Genomic DNA, 25,800 nt, shown 5'->3' with positions numbered 1-25,800 from the left:
TAAATCACCTGCTTATGCTCATCATCAGTTTTCCTACTCAGGATAATGAAGATAAAGACAGTTACATTCCTTGGAAGCACTCAAAGATATAATACACTTTCTGAAAGGCTTTAATTAGTTGTGCTACAGATATGAAATATTAGCAGCACAAGTGTTGTGACTTGGTACTGGTTTCATTCTTAAATAATTTCTACATATTCCAGACAGTGACATTAAAAATGAAAGAAAAAGGAACAATTCTAAACAAGGAGTTGAAGGAAGACAACAAAGTGATGTCTGCTGCCTAATTTATACGGAGTTTTTTCCATGGAAAGGTGTATTTTTATTTAACAAGCAACAAATACATAGCCTGGTCACAGAATGTATACTATCATTCCATATAAATATAAAATAATTTTTGAAACAAACTTTCTACATTCTTTTGTATGTAATTCATTCATACATAAAAAACATTTCCTTAAAACTGTCAGGTAATTGTTCTATTACAAGGGTATAGCTAACTGCCAAATAAATACTAAAAAATAAATTCCTGTTTACCTTGATTTAAAAGCTACACCTTCTTACCTGTAGGTAAGTTATTCTCCTCTGTACCAAATCTGTTAGATCTTTGGCCTCTTTTTCTCGCCAATCTCCTGCTCCATCTGTTTGACTGAGGTAGTACAAGTCAGTCATTATAGACCTGTAAACAACAACGGAAGAAAATCTTTTAAAAAAGGAAACAATCTTAACATTACTAAAGTGGAGGATTATATGAAATCAAAGACAAATTAAACAGATATTTCAATTACAGCCTCAAATCCAGTTTCTTCATGCCACCTCCTACTCCACAAACCAAACAGCAGCCAAGAAAGACTGACTGCATCCTCCATTTAACGTATGGTCTATACACATAAGTAATTACAGTATTAAGCAGATGGTTTAGAAAAACTCTTAGGCCTGCTAGAAGGGAAAGGAAACTAAAAAGAAATAGTTCTATGCTAAATATATTATCCAGTGGCCCCACATGGAAACGCAATAGTGATTCCTACAGCAGCTTCTACTATAATGCATTGTTACTTTGTCCCCTACAATCATCTTACTATGTTCATATAGGATATAATACTAGAAACGCCTTTAGCACAGATACAACAGTAATCCTATTTTTACTAGTGAAAACTCAATACAGAATATTATTGCAGGGTTTAGTGAACAGTATTTTCTGTGGCTCCTTCTGAATCCGGAAAGAGATAAGTGTTCTGCCTGCTTAGAATGCCTGCATGTTACTAATAATCACGTAGAAAAATAAAAAAAAAAATTAAAAAGTAAAATAAAATTAAACATTGAAACCAGACGTGGCCACATTACAAGTCTGAGCTACAAAATGTGAATTTTGAGGAACTATCAAATATTAAATTGAGGTTATCGAATGCACTAGAGATCCTCCTCTTAGGGTTATAAAACTTTGATGGCCAGATAAAACATTAAAAAATTCCTTGTCATGATAAGAAAAATGGTACATGACATTTATTTGCTAATAATAGCCAGGAATTTTTTGAGAAACAGCCCAAACAGCACCAACTTACTTACCAGTGTTTTACACTGACTTACTATATCGTCTGCTGTTGCTGTAATAACTATAATACCCAAATTGTTCAGCAGCAGTAATGTTTTCCTCGGTCAATCAATTGGAAGTACCATATTTACATTCTAATCTCAAATTATATAAACTAGATTTTCTTTTATGAGGCAACCGATCTTGAAACACCATAGTCTGGCTTTATATGAAAAATAAACCATTTAAAGTGTCATCAGACAACTAGCCTTGAATCACTATGTATTAAAGACACATATTACTCAAAATAACATACAAACATTTCAGGGACATTTAGAACAGAATTAATGATGCAATAGATCTAATACTATGTATTATATACAAATAACTGAACAGATAAGGAGTCTGCTCCTTTTAAAGCAGTGTTTTCCAGTTTTATATAAAGTATTACAGGTTAGTAGAAAAATTTAAAAAAATGCAACCGTGGTGGATGTTTAAAGAAAAAAATATAAATTTCAGGTCTAACCATTAAAAAATGAATTATCCTGTACTATCACTTAAAGCAGCCATACAAACATCGCTGTATTTCAAACCATTTTTCACTCTTTCCCTTGCCTTAAAAAAATCTTTTCTGTACTTGTGACATAAGTAATCAGCACATTCTCCTTTTAATTTATAGAAATATATTTCTATCAAATATTGGCATAAAATAACTGAAAATATGACACCATCACAAAGAACATTTTCCCTTTCAACAGCTAAGTCATTTTTCCTATTTCTAAGGAAAAAAGTGTTGTCCAAATTTTGGGGTTTATATTGTTGGCCATGGTGATCATGACAATGTGAAGGCCCATAGCTAAGTTTAAATAATAAGCCTTATACAAGAAATATTATTATTATTTTCCAACATTTTTGAGGTAAAGGGAATGATGAGGGAGTCCTTACACATCCTCAGTGACTCAACACTTTAGGGTAAGGCAGCTTTGCTCTGTACAAGCCCTAAAGAATATCAAATAATTTGTGTGAAATCTTATGAATTCACACAAGAGTTTTCAGATATTACATAAAATCTTTTAATTTATAAAGATAACTCTTATAAAACGCTGAAATAAATCAGGAACTGAAAAATTCACAGGTGTTATCACACAGATATTATTATAGGGTAGTGCAATTTTAATACACTTTCAGTCACGGAAACCTTCTTTCTTTGATTGCTACTGCTGGAAAATGTGCATTTTTGAGGTTTACATCTGCTAGATTCTTTTGAGTGTGACAGACGGTCATAATGGCTTACTAATACAGATTTAGAAGAGATACAGACTTATACCAAAGACCATAGTCAGGCTCCACATGGAGAGCTAAAAAGTAAATTGACCAGTGATCCATGAACCCAAGGTAATTAAGTGGAGAGAAAAGATCGGCTTGCACAGGATTATTAGAGGCTACTGTGAGTAATAAAATGGCAGAAACAAACAAACAAAAAAATCACACATTGGCATTGCAGATGTTTAGTAGGTCAAATTTTGTCTTTCATTGTATTATTAACCAAAAATATCAATTCTTTGTTTTTTTTTTTTTTTATCATAAGTTAATTTTTGGAGCTGCTTTTAAAAGCATTTTGCTTCCAGAAAGAAGACTAGATTAAAGAATCTGTCTATGTATTTCATCTGCATTTGACTGTCGCAAATAAAGCGGAAAGGGCAAGCATTTTAAAGTCATTTTTAAAGATCAGTCTACACATTTATTCCAGGCATATGACAAAAATACATTTAAAGCTGCTAGAGACTTAACATCAACAAATAAGTACTTACAGAAAAATACTGTGATGTGTTCCACCAAATTCAAAGGAAATAATGTGAAAATATGCCCAAACACTATGCAACCAACCTTGGCCAGATACCACAAATGCCCTGATGACAGCTGTTCCCCAGGTGGGTAAGGAATGAAACTAACCCAGTAACAGCCACTTTGCAAACAACCATGACATCACAGGAAACAACCATGACAACTGGAGGATTAATCTGTTCTTTTTTGTTAACTCTGTATCAAATAGTCTTTCCACTGCTAAGATGAAGTTACTCTCAACAACCCTCTTTCCTATGGCAACTACAAGAATACAATTACATATTCCACAATGCAGGGAAGTCTGCATTGGGCTATATTGTTTCTTAAACAGAATCAGTAGTGAAATAGTGGGCAAAAACATCTGCCAAGACTTGTGCTCTCGAGGAGAAAATCTACACAATCCCTATGACACAGTGGAAAAACAGCGATTAAGGCATCCAACAAGAGAAGGGCCATCATATGACCATTTGCATAAACCATTTGCATAACAGCACCAAGATTAACAAAGAACTCCTCTATGCTACTTATACAGAGCCACAGAAACTGGCTTTAAGTCTATCATCTCTTAAAAAAGTCTTCCCTATGACACAATAGGCTTTCCTCACAAACCAAAACAAAAGATATTAGCCACTTGCCTTACATAGCTATTTGATTATTTGATCTCTACCCACTCCTTTACATGCTTGCCCACATAAGATGGGCATTACAAACTGCTTAAGTACTTACAAACGATACAAATATTTCTCAACCAAATATTGGTTGAGAGGAGGTTGTGGAGAGGAGGGAGCTGGCCTCTTCTCCCAAGTGACAGGGGACAGGACTAGAGGGAATGGCCTGAAGCTCCGTCAGGGGAGGTTCAGGTTGGATATCAGAAAAAAATTCTTCACAGTAAGAGTCATTGGGTACTGGAACAGGCTGCCCAGGGAGGTGGTCGAGTCACCTTCCCTGGAGGTGTTTAAGGAATGGGTGGATGAAGTACTTAGGGACATGGTTTAGGGAGTGTTAGGAACGGTTGGACTCGATGATCCAATGGGTCCTTTCCAACCTTGTGATTCTGTGATTCTGTGATTCTGTGATTACATTATATTTACTAAAATATCTAAAACATATGTTTATGTATATATATAAAAATAAGTAACCTTCACATGCAATGTTCCATTTATCTAAGATATATAGGCAACAACATTTTTTAAGACATCACTGTCACAAATTGTTAAATCCCTTAAAAAAAATTAATCGACAAGTCCACATGTACTTCAACAAAATAAAACCCCATCATTAACAAAAAAAAAACACCAAAAAGCTGTAACTTTCAGGGTGAATGAGAGCATCTGATCTGCTCATTCAAAACTTATGTTATGTTGTTTTCAGGGGAAGAGATCATATGGACTGTGCAGAGGGAAAAAGAAACTGCTTCTTCCCTAGGGAGCTATGGTGCATCCTAAGGGACAAAACCACCCCAGAGGCAGCAGTGCATCAAAGCCAAAGGAGGAACACACAAGGAGCTGGGAGTTTTCCTGCAACTCATGCAGGAAGACTCAAAGATTAAAGGGAAAGAAGCAGATAGCCTGACATCAAAGGTGAAAGACTAAACTTCCTCAGGACTAAGGGCAACCAAGAACATTATGCAATACAACATAATTTTACTGCCTGGAGTCAATGTTGTAAATACACCAAGAACACAGGCTGAAAACTTGCAGAAACATTTTTGTATCTGTTTTCTCTTATGCAATTGTTTTGAATTTCCATATGGTAAAAAAAAAAAAAAAAAGAAAAAAGAAATTATCTTTTATTCTAATAAAACCTAGTTTCTGGCTGTTTGTTTTTAGCTTAAACAACTTCCGTCTTCTTTGGGAACCTCACCACACAGGAAGGTCTACACAGATCTACTACTAAGACTCAGACTCCAGGACACACTGCTTTTGATAACCACTGTGCCAATTCAAAGAACAGTTTTATTCAACAAGAAAATAATTAAGTAAAGAAAAAAAATAAAATCGAAGAGCAGCTGTGATTGTTTACATGATATACAAACTTCTTCCAGTACCACAGTGGTTTCAGACTTTCACCAGGGGATTCATCTCATAACTTCCAGGGGTCTACAAGATAGACTTTTATTATTTAATGCAAATGAGTATACATATCTAGTATAGGTTTCATCTCACCCTGAAGCACAGAGAGTTGTGAAGACAAGGCTGTCAGAAACATAAAAATTTGCAAGCCAGGCTTAATGAATTAATAGTCATTGAAGTACAAAGGAAAGGAATAAGAAAAGGATTCACCCTGGGAGGCAGGGACATAAAAACCTGGCATCAAACACACGTAATCCAATGCTTCACCATGGCAACTGCCTGATGTGATCACGGCTATATAAACAAACAGAGCAGTAATGTGTACACAAGTGATTTTGTTCCCATGATGGACATCAGTAAATACAGCATTAGACTACTTGCTCCAGTTCTGGCACAGACAGTCTACAAGGTACATCAAGAATCAATGACCAGGAAGCCTAAAAGGAAATAAACACTCTAGAGTCTGAACAAATATTTCTGAGTGGAGGTAACCATTGAAACAAACTGCCCAAGGACACAGCAGCTTCCGTCTTAGTTGACCGTTTAACTGAAGATCTTCATCCTTTTGGAAAAATCTGGCTCAGCCAAGCACTAGTTTTACTTCAGTCAAACACACATAATTGTACTCAGCAGAGAAATAACTGGATGAAATGTAATGGCCTACTCTATACAGATGATAACTCTCAATAACTTGGTCCCTTCTCACTGTAAACTCCATCAGTCTGTGCCAAACTGGATTCTGGAATTGTAGAAGATTAAATTATAAAACTTAATGGACTAAATTATTTGCTCACATGAATAATAAAAATCATACTATTTTTAAACTATGTTTTAAACAGTGTTTACATATCTTCAAGTAACTGAAAATTCTTACCAGCTTCTCCTTTTACCACAGTACTATTTTCGAAGGCTCACACTTTACTACTGATGTTCACATATGGAGAACTCTTTTTTTTTTGGAAAGAGATACTTGTTTAAGGTGGTATATTTAGTTAATTCATGTATTTTCTTATGACTGTTTATCAATGAAACACAAATTGCCATTATGTTCTCAGTGGAATTGTAGAGTTAAAAATATAAGAGGCTTACAGACAGATCCTACTGAATTTTTAACACTTCCTAGATTAATTTTGTTCACCACCAATAACAAAAAATGTACTTCACAATGGGGAGGCCAGAAGGTCAACAACAACTACAAATGTAATTCCAACACATCTTTGAATAATATAACAATGGCAATGTAATTAAGGATCAGTTCTGAAATATTCTGTGACGTTCTAATTACAAAAAGAAGCGACTTTTCCAAATGACAATGAGTCCTCAAATTAAGATATTACCCATTTTTAAAGCCATTCCAATTATATAATATCCCAATGATCAATGTAACTTACATTCTAGCATTTATGACAGACACAATCAGATACATGAAATAAGTATTTTTAAGGTTTTTTTAATGGTTTTGTTATATCTACAAATACGTACATACACACATATGCAGACAGATACAACTGGCATCCAGAACCCAGATCTTCTGATGAAAAATATTAAATATATATCAATTTAAATGGTTATATTCTAATCTGTATATGTAATTTATATATCTAAGCTGGATATATATTTTACATCCCACGAAGTATAAGTAAAAATTTTATGTTCATGCTTCAGACATGATATTTTAGCCCACATACCAGTTATTAATCCTAAGAGATTTTTAAGCAGTATATCAGTAGTCTACTTAAATGAATCCATAATCCTTACAACATACATGCAGAATCAACTAATCATATATGCAGAATCAAGTACCTTTCCAGATGACCCAAATCAGAGAGAAATTCATCAATGCGTCTGGGCATTTCACTTCCTTCTAGATTTTTCAACTTCTTCAATTCACTCTGGAGGAAAAACCAAAGTTCCTTAGCCCCATTTTCAATTCTTCTTCTCAATATTTCATGGTCTTTTCCAAGGCCTCCTATTTTTTTAAAAATAAAAACAAAATGAAAAAAACACATTAAAGTATCATCAGCCAAATTATTCTTTAAGAAACCAATACATTTGTCGTATGGAATATCAAAATTTGGTTTAGAAATAAAAGAAAATTTATCTACCAACCATCTTCTGTCCGCTTCTTATAGTTTTCTATCTGTTCTTTGGCCTTTAAAAGTTGCTCCTCTAAAGCATGTACCTTTCCTGCAGCTGGTCCCTGATCAATGGGACCATCTGGTATCCTAGGATATAGAAAATGAAGAAAGTATATAATTTATAAATGTAACTGCTATTTCATAAATTATCTGCATTAACAATTCAGCAGTCCTCTTACTTTTGTCCCACACTCTTTCCTGCTGATAAGCCTTCTTGGCATTTTCTTAAAACAAGAAGAAATTAGACATATAAACAAAAATCTTTAAAATCTCAATCCCATAGGAGAAAAAACATGCACAACTCAGCGGCAGCATACAGATTCAATCTGATGTTAAACTGTACTGCTTATAAGATTTCTACTCACTGACAAGAGCAATCCTAGGCTCTACGTGTGAAAATAGTATTCACAGAAGCTTAACTCAGACCATTTGTTGGACTAACCGGCTCACAAGCAAAGCCTAATCGAGGGATGCACCCTCACAAGACTCCAGTTCTGGCTACTTTTCATATTTACACACAAAATACAGTCCAGTCTTGAGTCCTGGCCATATATTCTTAAGAGGATCAGAGCTCCAGCACCGGAACTTCACTTTTAAGTTGTCTTCCTACATACTGGCAGAAGATTATTTCATTGCCTTTTCCGGACTTGCAACAAGATCCTAGCTTCTTAAATGTGCTATCATGATAAATTTTATAATATAACTCTGGTATTCTAAACTGCCAGTCAGCTAAAACAACACTAGATACTGTTAACGCTCATTCATGAAATCTCTGGAATGCGAGCACAGGAGAGGCAGGGAAATATGTATCCTGAAATCTATGAGCCATAAATCAGCATTGAGGGTATTACTGAGTTTTCCTCATTATCTCAACTTGAATCCACATATTAATAAACTGAAAACATCCATCTTTAGAGAAATTAATAAAGTATAGAAAGTAGACACTATCTTCTATTTGCCTTACAAATTAAAAATTAATACAGGAAAAATAAAAAAAAACCCCTTTCATCTCTAGAGAAACAACACTTCTAGTGGATCCAAGGGTCAAAAATAATTACACCTTTTATAAGATTTTTATGAGAGATCCTGAAAAGAAGAGGAAGTAGATATGCAATGAAAAGTCTTGAGAACCATAAAGAATACAGAATTCTTGCAGAACATGAAGATGGTTCTTCATTTGTAGTGGAATATGAGCATAAAAAGAATGGAATGTTCACTCCATACACACATGCTCTGTTTAAAGGTATCATACAGGAACACCCCTTGTCAGAAGAAAGATCCCTCTAGCATAGAGGAAAAAAGTGGTTAGAGAGAACATCTTCACCCTAAACCAGAAATTACAGCTTTCTAAAGATCCTACCAAAATGTCATTAACTTTAAAGTCTCTCTGATCTGGATAATTAAATACCAATAAAAATTTAGGAACTGACAGAAAGTCTATTTTCACTTGAATATTTGTAAGGAAAAAATACCTAATGTAAGCATCAGAAAAGTATACCACACAAAGCATAGCGTTTAACCCCTTTTTAAGGGGAGAAGACGTGGGAAGGTAGAAGAGGAAGCTACATAGCCTGACAGAATTCCCTGCAGCCAGAGACCTGGACTGCTGTATGTTTTCCTGGGAGCTCAGTCTGGGCTGATGCATCCCTTCTGGCACACAGAGGATGCATCCTCCTGCCTGGTGGACACCATGTCTGGGCTCCCTCTCACCAACTGTGTTTGCCTCCTGAACACAGAGACTGTGTGCCCTGCCTTCACCTTTGGACGAGGTGCACCCCTGTTTGCATGCTCCTGGTCGCTGCTTTCCTAGAGGGCTGTTTAAATCTCCTGTGGCTGCTTCCAGGACCTTCTTCCCATGTCAGCTGCCACATGACAGCTGCTGCGACCAAGAGTCAGGATCCACCTGCCCTCCGCTCCCCGTTGCTGGGCTTCCTCGCTCCACAGAGCATGTTTTCTACCTTGATCTTGCACCTAGCTGCAGCAATCACCTTGCCTGCTGCCCTATCTCAATGACTGATCGATACATGTAATAGATACATGTAACAGAAAACAGTACTTCAAAATAATATTTAAATTTTTATCAGCTCAAACGTATTCTTGAATCTAAATCCCTTTCAATGCTTACTACAGGCTTAGTGGGTCCAACAACTGCGCAGAGTAATGGAGAGAACTACTTTAATAGATACGCTTATGATTAATTGATCCTGAGTTTGCATTCTATCCCAGACAGTGCCAACTACATTACAGTAAATATAGTGCTCTCTCAAAATTAAAACCCTACCTCTTCTTGCTGAAGCTACACTCAGAACCATGAGAATAATGTCTAGAAATACTGATGTTTGGTTTTATTTGTTTGGTTACATTTTGCCGTTTTCCACTGCTGTTCTGTTTTATAACACATGATCCTATTCAGACAAGAAACATTTTATCAACTAAAAGAACGGCAGGTTCTACAAAATGTAATCATTAATAAACTCTAGGAAGTAAATATATATGGAATGTGATGTAATACAAACACAATATGAACACATTTACCAAGATTCTCTGTTTCCCTGAAGAGAACTGTGAAATTACTGGTTCCTATACTGTCAGGCTTATCTTCCAAGAGAGGATACCACTAATACACAATAAAAGAAAAAAAATCTTACTATCACCCAGCAAGACACAAAGAAGCACACTATAAACCACTAATGTATTGCAAAAAAGGACATCTAAGGCACAGTTACACACAAATTTTCCAGTGTCCATTTAAGAACATCAGACATTACAAAAGTAGTAATTTTAAGCTCCTCTCCTCCCAAAAGCTTGACATCATCCAAACGCAACAGTGACAGCCTTTAGAAGTCATACCATAATTCCACTATTAAATAAAATTTTCAGATAAAACTATATTACAATGAAGCAACATTATGTAATACTTTGATTTGATTATTACTTCCTATTGAGTTTCCCTTAAATAACTACAAACATTGTAGTAAAGATTTCCCATTTTGCTGCGAGATCTATGGCATCTGTAATAAGTATTCTTGAAAAGGCTCTTCCAATTCTACTGGATATAGAATAGTAAAATAACAATCTATACAAAACTCAGTTTTATTACCATTTTGCACTAATGGGATCTAGGCTGCTTCTAAAAATCAACCCAGATTTGTTCACATAATATTTTTTATAAACATGTAAGGACTACAGTAACTCTCCAAATCTCATTATACTACAATATTCATGCACGTAATTTATAAACTCAGGCAATACAAAACAGCTTTAATTCCATTTATCTTCTGCATCACTAAGATACATCTGTGCCTCTTTATAGCCCACAAGTAAGGTTTTTACAAAGCACAATATTGGCAAAAGAAAAATTACAGTAATTTCTCACCAAAGGCTTTTTCAAATGCACTGTAAAAAACTAACCGGTGCCTGAAGTCATTTCAAGTCATCAGAAGTGCAACACAAAAATGTACTCAGTTCTTAAACAAATATTTTTATTTCAGGTAATTTTTAAAAAGATGCAACTGTTCCAATTTGCACTATTGAGAATGTACATTCTAAGAAAAAAAATATTTCAAAATAACCTTACCCAAAATCCTTAAAAAAATATGAACTATTCTTGACCAATATGAGTAATAAACTACAAATTTTTTTTTAAATGAAGTTTGCGAAATCAAACATATAAATTTTGGGCAAACAAACACACAAACAAATGGATCTCTTACTGCCTAAAAACCTTAATTCTACTCCTCATACAGCCTGTGTGAAAGGAAGCAACTACGAGAAAGATTACAAGATCAAATATGACTTACGAATATGACTTACATATCATACAACAAAAAAAGGGCTAAGCAATACTTTACAAGGCTTTGTCACACATTTCTCAGCTTTTGAATGGTTGATCTTGCACGCACATAAGGTATGTTTCATAAAGCATGCTTTTTGTTTTCTTTTGTTTTTCTTGTCTTTGGAGATGAGGAGCTGCTACATAAATTGGCAGCAAAAGAACATTCAAATCTCAGAGTGGAAAAATCACTTCTGACACCCATGGATGGTTGGATGAAACTAAGTGCAGCCCCACTCCTGCTTTCAACCATCCCAGAGAAATGACACCTTCTTTATCAGGCAGGCAGGAAGTCAGAGGAATCACGTGAACACAGAAATATAATTAAAGAAGAAATACTAGTTTTCTCAAACTTCACAATGGAAATTTTTACAGCTTATCCTTTAATAACTATTGAATTATTGTAACCATACACACTTTCTGTCTCTTCCTCCCTGCCCTAAGTAGCTATTATTAATGACAGTTAGATAATGTATTCATTTTGTACCATTCACAAAGCATTTTTGCACACCAAGATAAACTCTGTTAACTTAGATCTTCTTACCATGCAAGTTTTATCTATGTCAAAATACTTTAACTAGTGTCGTTAATCAATTGCATGTTTATTGTTACAATTTTCTAGGTAAGTGCTCTCCTTTTGTTTAAAGTCCCCCCCAAAAGAACCTGAAGTTAGAGTTAGTGTTGAAATATGCTTAATTCATGCATTAGCTTAACCCTGTTGTGTGCCATAATATATTCTCTACCTTCATCACAAAAACCATGTTTTCTGTTGGAATTCAAAAACCCTCTAGTTCTCTAGATATAAAATATTAGTGGACAAGGGCAGTAAGACCAATTTTTTACCTCAGTGTAACAAAGTCCACCTTGACAATATGGTTTACCTTTATGTGCTACATTGATGTAGACTGTCATTTTAAGCACTCAAGATTACATAGGCAGTATCAGTAATTTGAGTTTTCAGTAAGAAACCAAAACATCTAGCAATTAGATCAAATTCAAATAATAGTTCCAGCCTTTCTGCCTTTGATCAGTAAAGCCTAAGACAACTTATGTCTTCGCTTTAAGATATTAACTGGAGCAAAAATAATCTTTTCTTTCTAATTTTAATTCAATTTCTGATGTTAAGAATTGCTTTTCTTTCTTTAATTTATGTTCATAGCAGCAGTGATCTCTTCTAGGACACAGGAACTGAAGCCATGAACTGTTGGCTTCATTTTACACAACCATATTTCTATAAAACCACAAATGGAATGATTTTAAAGCTAACAGTTATTTTTAACACCATTTGCTCTGTCTAGCAACCGAAGACATGAGATACTGAAATTCTCTATCACATTTATGACTTAATATTTTAACGATGCAGGTTGACCAGGGTATTTATCAAACCTATGTGTGAAGTTTCTGTAAAAACAGTATCGTGGGTTTTGCTCAAAAAAAATAATAAAAAGGCTCTACATTGTGATACATCACTTCCCTCAAAGTCTAGTACTTGACCAGTCCCCTATCATTTCCAGCAAAAATTTAAGTCTGAATATCTTCCAGTCACATGCTGTCTCATTGCTGGCCATCACTGACTACTGAACCCGGAGACGAGTTAGCCTGAAATGCCGATCTGAACAGCCTTCTCATGCAAGAGTTTCAGTTTCTCTTGTGGTGACATGCAACCATTTTGAAGAAGAGTCTCAGAAATATTTTTCAGCAATATATTCAAGAATCCACTTAAGACAGTTTTGGATCATCTTATCTAATTCTAGAAATCTGCAGCAATTAGTTGAATCATACAGAAGGAATTTTGGAATATTCTATTCCAATATGTTCAGATTAAAACTAAACTAATATTTTTATTTCTATAAATCATGGAAAATTACCAACAATGTCAGGTATAATTTAAAACTTGGCCACTGAAAATGTAATATTTCTCTGAATAAAAACAGGTTAGGAAAACAGAGAAAGGTTTAGAAAAATCATCACTGCCAAAATCTTAGTCTGTACCTATGTATCTCCTGTATCTACTGCCCCCTTCCCAGAGGAAGGGTACCCTGTCACAAGTAAAATCAAGAACATTTACTGTCTTCTAGTCACTGTGTAATTTGAACTAGTTATATTTCAATGATTGTGCAATACATCACATTATCAAAACATGAGGGGCTGAAGGCACATAGGGGGGTAAACTTTACATTCAATGCCAAACATCTCCCCTTGAGGCTAGAAACCCTAAGGCTGACTATTCGCATCTAATATTAAAGGAATTTAAAGATATCTTATTTATTCAAACACAGGATCTTGCATAAGTTTCTTCATAGCAGCATACTCTACAATACACCCCTTTGTCAACAAAAATACATGAAAATTTTTGCCAATGCAGTTGTTACCCTAGATTAACAAATTGAGCTTAGAAAACTACAGCCCACACAGCCGTTCATGGTCATATTACTCAAGGTGAAGATTATGCTTACTGTAGAGGGCACTTGGGTCAGTAGCTTTTCTCCACATGAATGCCAAGGTGTTACTTAAGGGCAGACACATTCAAAACTAAGACATCTGTTTTTAATAAGCTAAGAAGCCCCAACAAGCATGCAGCCATATGTGCAGTGCATTCCAGAACAGAGGAACAGAGTGAAGCAAAAAGAAAATTCAATAAGGTAGGGAAGTCAACTCAGCCTACCAGATCAAATAGCACTGAATACGCATGAAAGAGAGGGAACGCATCAGAAGAAACATCAGAAGGATATTAAGAGGAAAGGTATTAGTTTCGCTGCTACAGAGTCCATAGGTGTGACTTCATTTGAAAAAAGAGAAGAAACAAACTGACTTAAAGAGAAGGTAATAAGAACAGGACTAGAACCATAAAACATCCTAGTAAGGAATTTAAAGATATTTGTACAATTTTGTACTTTTTCCCATGATTTATGAAGCAAAATAGCAAGGTAGAAGATCCAAAATGGCATTTGATCCTAAAGGGTATTAAAAGTCAAGCCCAAAATCTATTTCTTATTGCCATGCAAGAATCACCCAAGAGACATGATGAAGATTCAACTGCTAGTGCCCCCTCCTCTCCATGTTCTGCACAGGTGCTGCTGGCCAGACCACTGCCACACACGTCTTGGTGGTTGTGACTATGTAGTTGTGAAAGAGACAGTGAGCTAATTCAGCTTACTTAGAGATTTTTTAAATAAGCATCACTCTCCCATTCTGTAAAATTATCCTACAACATATGAAGTCACTGCACTAGTTGTAAGGATCCATCGATACTTTAAGTTGTGTGTGGTGAAGTCCAGATATTTAGGTCCAATCTGACTCTGGCACACATCCTGGCTAAGAAGCTCTCTCTTCTAAGTTCTTTGGAAAGAACATAACAGAAATTTATTTAAAAGCTGTCTGTCTGAAAATGCAAAAGAAAACACTTTAAATTGTAATTGTACCCTTCTATAAATGTAACAAATAATTACAAAAAGGGAGATGATCCTACTATTTCACAAGCATTGCTACAAGTTTGGCAGCAGGGCAAGGAAAAAACTTTAGTTAAAAGAATTCATGTAGTGCAGGAGCCTATGAACCTCATCTTCAGCAAGTCCACATTTATCTTCAACAAGCTGTACACATGTTGTCAGCACTTTTAAAATGAGCTCTTCCAGTTACTGCATACTGAAGTGTAAAAGAAGTCACTAAGCTGTTCCAACTGGTTTGAATGTCATAAGAATTAGACATGTTTGAAACTGGTGTTGAGGAGTTATCCACCTACAGAACTCTGTCATCGTAACAGAAACACTTCAACACCATTAAATAATGACTGTTAAATAATGACTATATTACAAAAAAAAAAAGTAGATATGTATATTATTTCTTTAAAGGTTTTTGCAATATATTTTCAGTTATAGTACTGATTAAAATAATGATATTTTTAAATCCTAAACATGATTTTACAAAAAAAAAACCAGAAACAACTCTTTCAATTTAATTTCTGGTATTTCATCTTTAAACCGTTTTCAGAAAAGTTTTAACTACTTTTAGATATTACCTGAGAGATTCTGCCATCCGCCGTAAATCTTCATTTTGCTGCTTTAAACGTTCAAGTTTAGCAAGTATCTTGGATAATTCACGACTAGAGTGATCTGGATGCTCACTGTCTCGTACCAGGTGTCCACCAATATAAAACAGTAAAGTTCCCCAAGCAAAGAGGATGAGCATAATCCAACGCCATGAACCAGTCCATGGCCGCATTTTCAGAAATTCAATTCACTCCAGAACTGCTTCTGATCACAAAATAACACACATTTTAAGTTCTTAGCCTGGTCAAAAGAGGACAATTTCAGTTCCTCTGCATTATCACATTGTACCGGAGAAAAATTATTCTTATCTTAGAGAAGATCCTTGTGGGGCTGTACACAGAAATTATTAACATCACATCATTCTTCATTTATATTCTGTGAAAAGAATAAAAAAAAAATCTGAAATTATAAGTCTGATACATAGAAATGTATTGGATTGCATATAAGCTAATATGTATTGTCATTAACATTCAGGAACAACAACACACAATGTCAAGGAATGGAAGAAAAAAGTTTTTAACACTACACAAAACATGCTGAATTCAAGAATAAACCACAGAAAGATTATCCAATTAATTTGGGATTTAAAATGGTCTGAGGAAAAGCTATTTTTTAGAAAAGAAAATATTTACCAATACCTGTTCCATTTCACACCTTAAAACAGTTAAAAATAATTCTGTGACACTTGCTAGTCTCCTTTACTATCAACCAAGAACTTTCATTCAATTACAAATTCATCTTTTTTTTTCACTTTTATGAACTCTCTATTCTTATAATGACTCCCACCCTGTAAAAGAAGAGTAATAGCCATTCTAACAATATATCCTGCTATTTGCAAGTAGATTGACCTACTAGCGGCTGCAATTCCAATTAAGCAACTTGTGAGCCCTGCAAAGAGTGTAAGCAAACATTTCTAAACAAACAATCCATAGTATATCTTACTCTTAAATGTATAGTGGCTACGGAAATGCCCATCTAAAAATTAAATGCAAAATTTTGTTTCCTGCTTTAAAATTGCAAGACAACACATTTTTCCTCAAACAAACATATGAGAGGTAGAAAAGAGGGAGATTTCAAGTAGAACCTATGTGGCACTGCTATACTCACATATTCAAAAATCCAACAGGACTTTAGAAATCTAATTTTTGAAACATTTTTCTTCAGCATCGAACCCATTTTGGTAAGTATTATTATTAAAACTACAAAAATGAAGAAAAATGATCTAGAGAAAATATGTTCTCACCTAAAAACAATGCACCATTTAAAAAAAATGCAAAATCACCTCATTTTCTACTTGGCAAAGCATCATTCACCGAATGTCAGGATCTCCTCACTCTATATAGAAAGGATTCTAAGATTTAACTAATTAGCATGTCCAAAACCGTATTACATAACTCTCACTTCTTTTCCTGTTTCTCTTCAATGTAACATTTCTACTTTTCCTAAAAGCCATTTACACACAATTTCAAAAATAACCTGTATTTCCAATTCTTAAATCTGCAAATCCATCATATTTCCCCTGGGACACTATCCACACCCACCTTCTCCCAAATTATTCTTCCTGTTCAATCATTTCACCTTAACTTCTATTTCATTTCATTTGGGCTTTTTATTCTGTTCCAACTCATTTCAAGTTTAAAGAAAAGACTTCCCAACTTGCAGTAACTTCTGAACTTATACAGTCATGAAGATATGCCTGGAGGACACACTTCCAGATACAAAAAATTCTATCATAGTATTAAAAATGTCTTGCAGAGGCATTTTGTTGTATATTTTTGAAAGAGGCAGAAATATTCCACCTAAAACTAGCAAGATGGTACACAAGATTAACTATTTGAAAATAGATTATTACTAATGAAATGGAAAACATCTGTAGTATCTTTCTCAGGCTTCTCAATCTAGTGTATCTGGCACAAGGTAAGTTATAAGCAGATCAGTTTTCTTTAAAACTGTTGTCAGAATCCCACACTAGGAGCATGCTATTTTCTACATCACCACAAATCTCAAGCAGCTGATGGGTTACAGTAATCATTTTCAAGTACATTGTTCTTGCAGCACCTTCACACTACTTTATACTAGTGATTTTAAAGTACTGACACTTTGAATTTAAGTTTCTTTAATAGTAAACCTGTTTTTCAAGTCTTAAAAGTAAGTAAAATTATGGCTAAAACAATTAACAGACTTCATATTTTAAGGAAAATAGAATCCTGAAACAATATTTTAATATACACTACATTTCACATAATGTGCAAAAGACAGTATATTTTACCCAATTCCTATGAATTTCTAATGATGTCATTGTTCTTTTTGTAAGTTAGGTCACAGTAAAGTTAAATATAAAATAAAGATACCAAATGACCTGAATAAATAGAAAGAACATTCTGAACGAACATTAAACAGTCAGACTGCATCTCAAAAATGGTGTATCTAATTATGTATGAGTTCTAACTATTGGCTTTGTACCATAATGTGCCTTTTATATTTTTTTTCCATGTCATACTGTTCTGGGAAGACAAAATGTCAAAGTATTTAAGTATCTTGAAGTCCATATAAGATCTTTAAATAAATTAAATCATAATAATAAAACACTAGTAGAAATAAAAGAATGAATAAGGGAACAAAATGGAAAAATCATCACATTTTTAAAACTGTTCAAATTCTAGAACTTGTATCAGGTTTCTGAAAGACCTACACATGCAGATGCATACCAGATATCTGCTTGACAGAAAGTCAAGATGTAATGTAAGGGTTTTATCCTTTTTAATTCTATATATAGCTGTTTATGAGTTTCCATAGTGTAAACTAAGCTCAGCACTGCCAAGACTGAAAGCATTAGACTGAAAGTTGGAGAAAAGTCAGCAGCAGCCCACAAACCCAATAATACAAACGCAAGATGAATCATGATATACACAGTCATTACCATCTGACACTGAATATCAACATAAGAGCCCATCAAACTTTAAAGGTGGGCTATATTTTATTAAGCAGGAAACAGCAAGTTATCTAAATAACAATTATTAGTGTTATTATTAAATTATGTTATTTCTCTTATATCTAAGAATGTTACATTTCTTTTACCAGAAGAAGGCATGTATTTGAATTTACTAGTTATCCCCTCAGATTTACCATGATTTCTTGTCTTATATTTGATTGGATTTACCCGTACAGGGTCCCTCGCACTTTCCAGTGCATGAACACATGAAAACATAGTTTATTGACAATTAGCTAATTTGCATTTGCTTCCTTGCAATTTTAGATTATTTCTTGTCTGCCTTCCAGGGAATCCTAAGAATGGATTCTGACCACATTCTTATTACATAATATTGGAAGGTGATGTTATAAGATATTTCTTCTATCTCTTTGAAAAGGCTTACCCTGAGTGTTTGGGGTGAAAAAGAATGTATTCCTCTGTTGTCCCCAATATCTCTCGAAATTATCTCTATAGCAATCTTTCGAGCTAATTTTCTTTTTCAATTTCATCACTACATCCAGTTAAGAGGGTTTCAATCTGATCTTTCAGGGAAATCTTCTCGCACTTATAAGAACCTGGCAAGCATCCAAAGAAATCCCAGTCACAGCACTAATATATGTCCTAAGCATGGACTAAAAGGCAAAAACTCAGTAAAAGCAACAGCATACAACTGTATGGTGGCAAAAGAAGCTTTAATGCCAGTATCAGTACTGGGTGGAGATGTGACAATGAAACTGGCAACCTTCAGGGACTCCTGAATGTGAGCTTTTAATGATACAGCTTTTAGCTGTTACGAAATAAAGCAGTATGGACTTGCATAAATGGTGGAAAATCTTCCACATACGAATGCAAGGGAGTTCCTGGTTCCCTGTGAAAGAAGATGAAGAGACTACAGATGGCTATGAAATCTTCTCAAAATAATAAGAAACAGACATATCGGTGGTAATTAACATCAAAGCTTCTTCTATTTAAATGCAGAAGTTTTCTATCACTCTATAAATTTATTTGTTATTTCAAAACTCCTGTTTCAGCTACCATAGAAATCAAACCAGTATCAGGAAAAAGTTTTGTAAAATTAAAACAAAGTAATGTTAAAAGCAAATGCTGAGTATCACATACAATAAGCTATTTTTCAGGTTTAATTTAATCTTGTATCTCTATTACAAAAAAATCAATACAAAATGTGCAGTATTATTTAATGAAGAAAAAAGTTCAGATACTTGCTATTATAAATCATTAGGAATACACAGGCTTTAGGGCATCACTTCAATGGAAAATAATGTAATGAGAAAGGAATTAGAACTAAAATTTATTTACTGCTACATGCATAGCACATAAAAATGTGGTTAGTGCAACAAATTCATTTAGACTCCATTAAACAGTAGATAGAATATTTACATAAAAATAAGGGTCTGCTTCAATGTCTTAATCAGGAGATCAAATTGTGCATACTACACAACAGCCACAATATATTGTAAGCATATAAAAATGTTTTGTTGTCAAATTAACAGCAAAAGTTTTGTTAAAAAAAATTGCTTCAGTGTAACGCAACTCAGTGTTTACCAAATGACTAAAGGAAATAATAAAGAACACTAACTTAATTAAAATCATAATAAAAGAGAGTGAGGTGTAGCTCCAACAGCATCAGGAGAAATGTGCATCCATGTCAAAGTTATTTTGCTATAACAAAAATTATTAATGAACAAAAAAATAAATACATACTATCTTTCCTCATCTTGCCCCCATAATGCCTTCTGGTTACTTTAAAGCTTTAAAAAGTAGTTACAGATTAGAAAGTTGAATAGCCCAATACCATCATTTCAAATGAGAGGACATCTTCCATGATTTAAATAAGGTCTCTATTAACTGACTCTTCCCAACACGCTTTTAATAACGAACTCAGTGATGGAGTGAACTTTTTCTTCTTGTGTAGTTCCGCTTCCTAGTCAGAATTATGGCCTCAGAATAGCATTATGCTTTTTCATGGCAATGTACCATTTCAAGTTATTCCAGATTCAGTTCAAAGCAATCTAATCAAGTCTACTTTTGGCTCAACCACCAACTGACCCAGATTCACCCAAAAAAAGTGTACCTTATGCAAATTGAAAAGAAAAAAATTACTTGTGAAGCAAAACTCATACATCGCTATAGCTTATATATACAGCAACAGATTGAATTATCTGCAATTCTTTTTCCGCAGTATGAAACATTACGTTCACTGTTAAGGGCTATCCCAATGACTCTCACTAAATGTGAAACACTCAAAAAGCACATTATATTGCATGTGCAGCATAGATTGAATCTTTACATCTTTATTACTTTCTCTTAAAAGTAAAGTAAAAAACTAAGTTTTTAAGATTTCACTAACAAAAATTATCTTCTTAGGAAAGCATGCTACTTGAAGTAATGTTAACCCACCCTGCTTTAACAAAAATTAAATAAGAAAAAGAAATACACAACTTTCAGATTTCAGTTCCTATGTAAAAATTATTTGATGGCACAAGCCTCTGACAAAGGATTAGAGCCTGAAGAAATAATCCTTCTAGGTTATTAAAATAAAACTAAGGATCAAAGGACAAAGTAACAAATTAAGCTGTCATGTTTGGTACAAATAAGGAAATGTTGCAAATACTATTCATGGTGTATACAACGCATTCTTTACAAAGGCTTAAATATTATTTGATTAATGAAACACCATCTTCATAATCTGAATTAGGTCATATGGGTAAGATTTCTTCAGTCAAACACTAAATTACCTGAAATACTAGGAACTAGGACAATGCCATAGAAACCTCTTTGAGTTCCACCTAAAAAAAAAAAAAAAAGACAATTTCCTTTCCCCATTGTTGGAAGGCCATTTAAAAATTCGCTCTTCCAAAGCTTAAAAGCTTCCTTTAATTTCCAAACTGAATTTATGTTTTGCTAATTTATACTTGTATTTTCTTGCATTAGTGTAAACTCAGTTTAGAGAGCTCAGTTACTGCCCTGTTCTGTACACACTGGTGTATCTACAGAAAGCAGCCATATCCCTTCCCAGACTGATACACTAGTTGGAGTCCTATATGCTAGTTCACAAGCACTTCACTGCAAGAGGCTTACAAAATCTCCCCATCCTGCAACAGCTCCCATTCTCATTAACTCTTTCCAGAACATCAAGAATCTGAATAATATAAACACAAACAATGCTGCCAGTGTCTTGTATGAAACAAGTATTTCCTTTTTTCTCTAAGACCTGCTTTCTGTGATATATCCTACGACTGGATTTGTCTTTTTCATAGACACATTACTCTGGCAGTCAGCCTCCATTTTGCAAAGACATAATACCTCCAATTTTTCTGAATCTATATATCTCTTTAAACTGATAAGCTCACATCTTAATATACTGAGATTCTTATTTTAATCCTCTTAACTTTGTGTTATTAAACTTATCACACTCTATCGCTCCAGTACCCCAAGTGAAAAATTCTTTTTGCACATTTTCCTGACCCTCATCATAATACTTCTCTCCTTTGTGACCTGAACTTCATTATAATCTATTATCTTCTGTGACATTGTCACTACTGAAAATACCCAAGATTACTAACAGATGTAATCTGGTGCACTAGTAGTGCCTCTCCTCCAGTCTAATACTCTTCCTTGCAGTACAAGTCACTGTCGTTTCATCCCTTCAGCCACTTCCTTTTCCAATGAGTGATTCTACTTTTCATCCACATGTTCTCTAAATATATCATTTCCTATGCGCCAAGAAAATGCTAAAAGGTAGTCCAGATACACAGTTTTGTCCCAAACTATGTTTCACTAGGGAATTTACTTTCCCTTATTGAAGCAGTTCATAAGCAAACCTAGAACAATCCAGATCAAACAGCCTTTGGCGAATATATGTTGCATTTATCTCATTTTCCATTTTCATCAGGCTATCTTCTTAATTGTCAAAATTTGTCCCACTGCTTCATATACTATCGTGAACAAGCTAGGGTTGGTAATTTTTTATAATTATATCATTCATCTATACTAAGCCCAAGAGATTTTACTCAATTTAGTTCCAAACTTCTTAGAATAATGACTGGAAACAATTAAAAAAGGATTTCATTCATCCATAACTTTTTAATTACCTTTATTAATATACAAGTTATATATACTAATTTCTTCAACCAGAAAATAGAAAACAATTAACAGAATGGGTTATTAATGTTTGTATTCGAAAAGTATCCAAAATGAAGTTCGTTTAGTTTTCTATTCAAGTTCACTGTTTCACAGAATCAAAGAATCACTAGGTTGGAAAAGACCTCCTGGATGATCAAGTCCAACCATAACTTCAGTTATATGTATAACTTTCAGTTACATTATTTTATTTTTCTGTCCATAAAAACTATCTATTCCCTGTTTTTTCTGGAATAAGGACATTAATTTGGTAGTATTCCACATGTATAATTAATTAGTGTGTAAAATTACTTCTTTTTTCTTCCTAACGTCTATTCACACATATCACAGGGCGTAAGTAGACACAACCATAAGACTTGCTTACTACTTACTCCTACACCCACCCCTTCACCTTTACTACTCTTTGTGTAAAAGCCTAATTTTATGTCTGTATGGATTACTGTGAACAATTTGGGTAATTTTCTCTTCATATACTCCCTTATAATTTTACATAAATAAGTATGATCTGCTCATCTGATACAATCAGCAGATTATTCTCAAACGAAGCATTGTCTTAATTCAATTCACCACCCATTTCAATTTCCTTGCAAGTGGAGATTTATTCAGTACTGAAACTTTTAAGCACTATAATTGTGGATCTTCACCACAGAAGACTCTCTGACAGGAAGCGATGGCACTAAGGACTTCCATAGTTATGTGAAAGCTACTGGCCCACTCATTTCATTTGGTTAGAAAACAAAATAATAACAAACAAGAATAAACTTAGGAGAAAGATGCAACATGATTTATCCTTCCTGAAATTCATTTAGAGGGATTCTGTAACAGAGTGTGGGAGTTGGATGACTTTTCAGACTTACAGAGCTACAAAGAAGGTAAATTACCAGGACCTGAGGAATTAGGTAGAGTCTAAAAGCAAGACTATCAAATTGAGAAGAGTCATCTTAACATTAATTTAGAAGCATTAGCATATAGATATTATATGTATTATATACATATTACAATACAGACAAGAAAATCAAAGCAGTGGAAAAATTAACCTTAAAGGTGAATGAATTTCTAGCTGGTATTCTAAAATGCTCAGCTGGCCAACACAAACTTTTCTCAATTTAACTGCAAACATCTTCATATCTGAACACAACTTTGAAAAATTTTGAAATTAAAACACCTTCACAAAAAAAGGCAGAGGAAGAAACAGACAAATACTCAGTATGTCCAGCAAGCAATCTTGTTGGACCAAATTTCTTCTTCTTTTAGGAACTCAATAATTACAGTTTGTTTATAGCTTCAAACAGAGGTAGTCACTCTGTATAACTAATTTATGCTACAGTCATAGGCAGTGATTGCTGATACAATCAAAATAAAGTCAACAACAGAAAATTAATATATGCAGATTATAAACTGAGAGCTGATTGACAGCCCCAGAGTTGCTGTAGTAACAAGACAAGCAGCAGCCTTAAATTCCCTAAAACAATTTATCATCAATGAAATCATGGCAGAAGCCACTAAATCGAGATTGCTACTACTTCTCTGAAGTTCTTAAGAAGGTCTATAGCAGGCAAACTGAAGCTGAGAGAACAGTAACTATAATTCTCCACTTCCTTACAAGTCTAAGTTCAATCCGAATTCTATACAAACGTAACTAAGGAATGTATGCATTTCTTTTCTTTCCTATAAGCCTCGTCTACCATCAGTGATATCTACCTACCACAAATACCTGGGTTTTTATCCAGAATAATAATCTCTGTACTAATTCTGAATAGGGTCTTAATTCTTTCACTCCAACAGAATTTCTAATACTACTTTATACCTTATTGTATTCCTTTACATTATCATCTCGCTGCTCAAACCAGCAAACGTTAGCTAGGTCTTCCTCCAACTGCATCCAGATTAATATATTTTTTCTCTTTGGTACATACCTGCCCACACTTCTCTCATTTACACTCAGCAGAAACCAATAAAAAAAAAAAAAACATACTCCTAGTTTTATATGTTTATAACCTCAGGTCTTTGAACACCACTGTGGGCTCCCTATGAAGTTCTAGCTCTCCACGCCACAAGAAAGATCATTTTGTGATATTTAAGGTTCTTCACTAGACTACTCATTATCTAGCCTCTTTAAGAATTTACTAACACTGACAGGGACATATTCTTTAATATTTCTCCTGTCCTACGCTGCCCAAGAATACCCTCTCTTCCACAAATACCTATGAGAGTTTCTTGAGCTGACACTGAATTGACTACATCTTTCTACCTACTCAACTCTCTTTCAAAGCTCTGTCATAGCAACTACGAATCAATATTTCAAGGACCATGACTAAATATTACTGTGTAGAAATGCTTTAGTGTCTCCTCATTCTCTTCTGTGTATCCCTTTGGTGGTTACCTAGATTGCCTTACCTTAAGGCATTAAGCCTCTTTTTACTTTAGTATTTATATAGTATGTTGTATAGTAGGCTCAATTACTGGCATATTCCATCAGCCCATCACTGTTAATGTAAGCTTAAAACAAAATCTAAGTTTAAAACAAAAAAATCTCAAAAACTTTCTGTAACTCTGTATTTGGTTTTTGAGATCAAATAAATAGTTCACTATTAAAGTTCCCATAGCTTGTCTTATACAAGATAAACATTGGATGAAGTTCTTCGTATTTACAGTATGAAAATCACATTGTCACAGTGGAGCAAGTGCAGCAAAGGGTGACAAGATGATTGGACGGGGCTCTGAGTATCTTGGTATAGTTGAATATCTCTGCTCCAGCAGTGGGGTTGGACTGAATGACCTGTATGGGTCCCTTCCAACCCAAAGCATTCTATTATTCTAAGTCACTGACATTACTGTGACCAAGTGGAAGCAACAGCATACTCACAATGGCAAGGTGTGCAAGGAAGGAGTTATTAAAAATATTTACTTTTCTTCTGTCTTCCCTACTCAGTGATTTTGCAGTACTTAAAGTGTTAATTATGGTAAATATTATTCCAATAAAACTTGGCACTCTTAATTAAAGAACTTTGGTTTCCTTTGATGAGCTAATTATAAGAGAAAGCCTAGACAGAACCACATCAAAATTATGGCCAACTCAGGGTCTCGTGCCCCTGTAGAAGCAATGGAGAATAAAGTTAAGCATTACGGCTAATCAACTACGTAGCTTCTGGTCAGAGATCAGGGAAAAAAAAAATTAAAAGCAACAATTCACAAAGTGGT

General features: G+C 34.3%; 1 protein-coding gene across 3 annotated transcripts in view; it reads right to left on the bottom strand.

Annotated features, from left to right (window-relative positions):
- FUT8 (fucosyltransferase 8) overlaps positions 1-25,800 on the bottom strand; it is a 111,197-nt gene that overhangs the window by 40,895 nt on the left and 44,502 nt on the right. For all 3 annotated transcript variants that reach the window (XM_054068316.1, XM_054068315.1, XM_054068317.1), the window contains 4 exons: positions 15,437-15,842; positions 7,558-7,673; positions 7,252-7,417; positions 565-679 (listed from right to left, as the gene is read on the bottom strand). In XM_054068316.1, coding sequence (XP_053924291.1) covers positions 565-679; positions 7,252-7,417; positions 7,558-7,673; positions 15,437-15,639 — 600 coding nt within the window. In that variant the 5' untranslated portion in view covers positions 15,640-15,842. The remainder of the gene's footprint in view (positions 1-564; positions 680-7,251; positions 7,418-7,557; positions 7,674-15,436; positions 15,843-25,800) is intronic.

Source organism: Cuculus canorus, chromosome 5 (assembly GCF_017976375.1).
Source record: "Cuculus canorus isolate bCucCan1 chromosome 5, bCucCan1.pri, whole genome shotgun sequence".
Taxonomy (NCBI): domain Eukaryota; kingdom Metazoa; phylum Chordata; class Aves; order Cuculiformes; family Cuculidae; genus Cuculus; species Cuculus canorus.
Note: the sequence above shows the minus strand (reverse complement) of the source record. Positions and strands in the feature narration are given on the sequence as shown.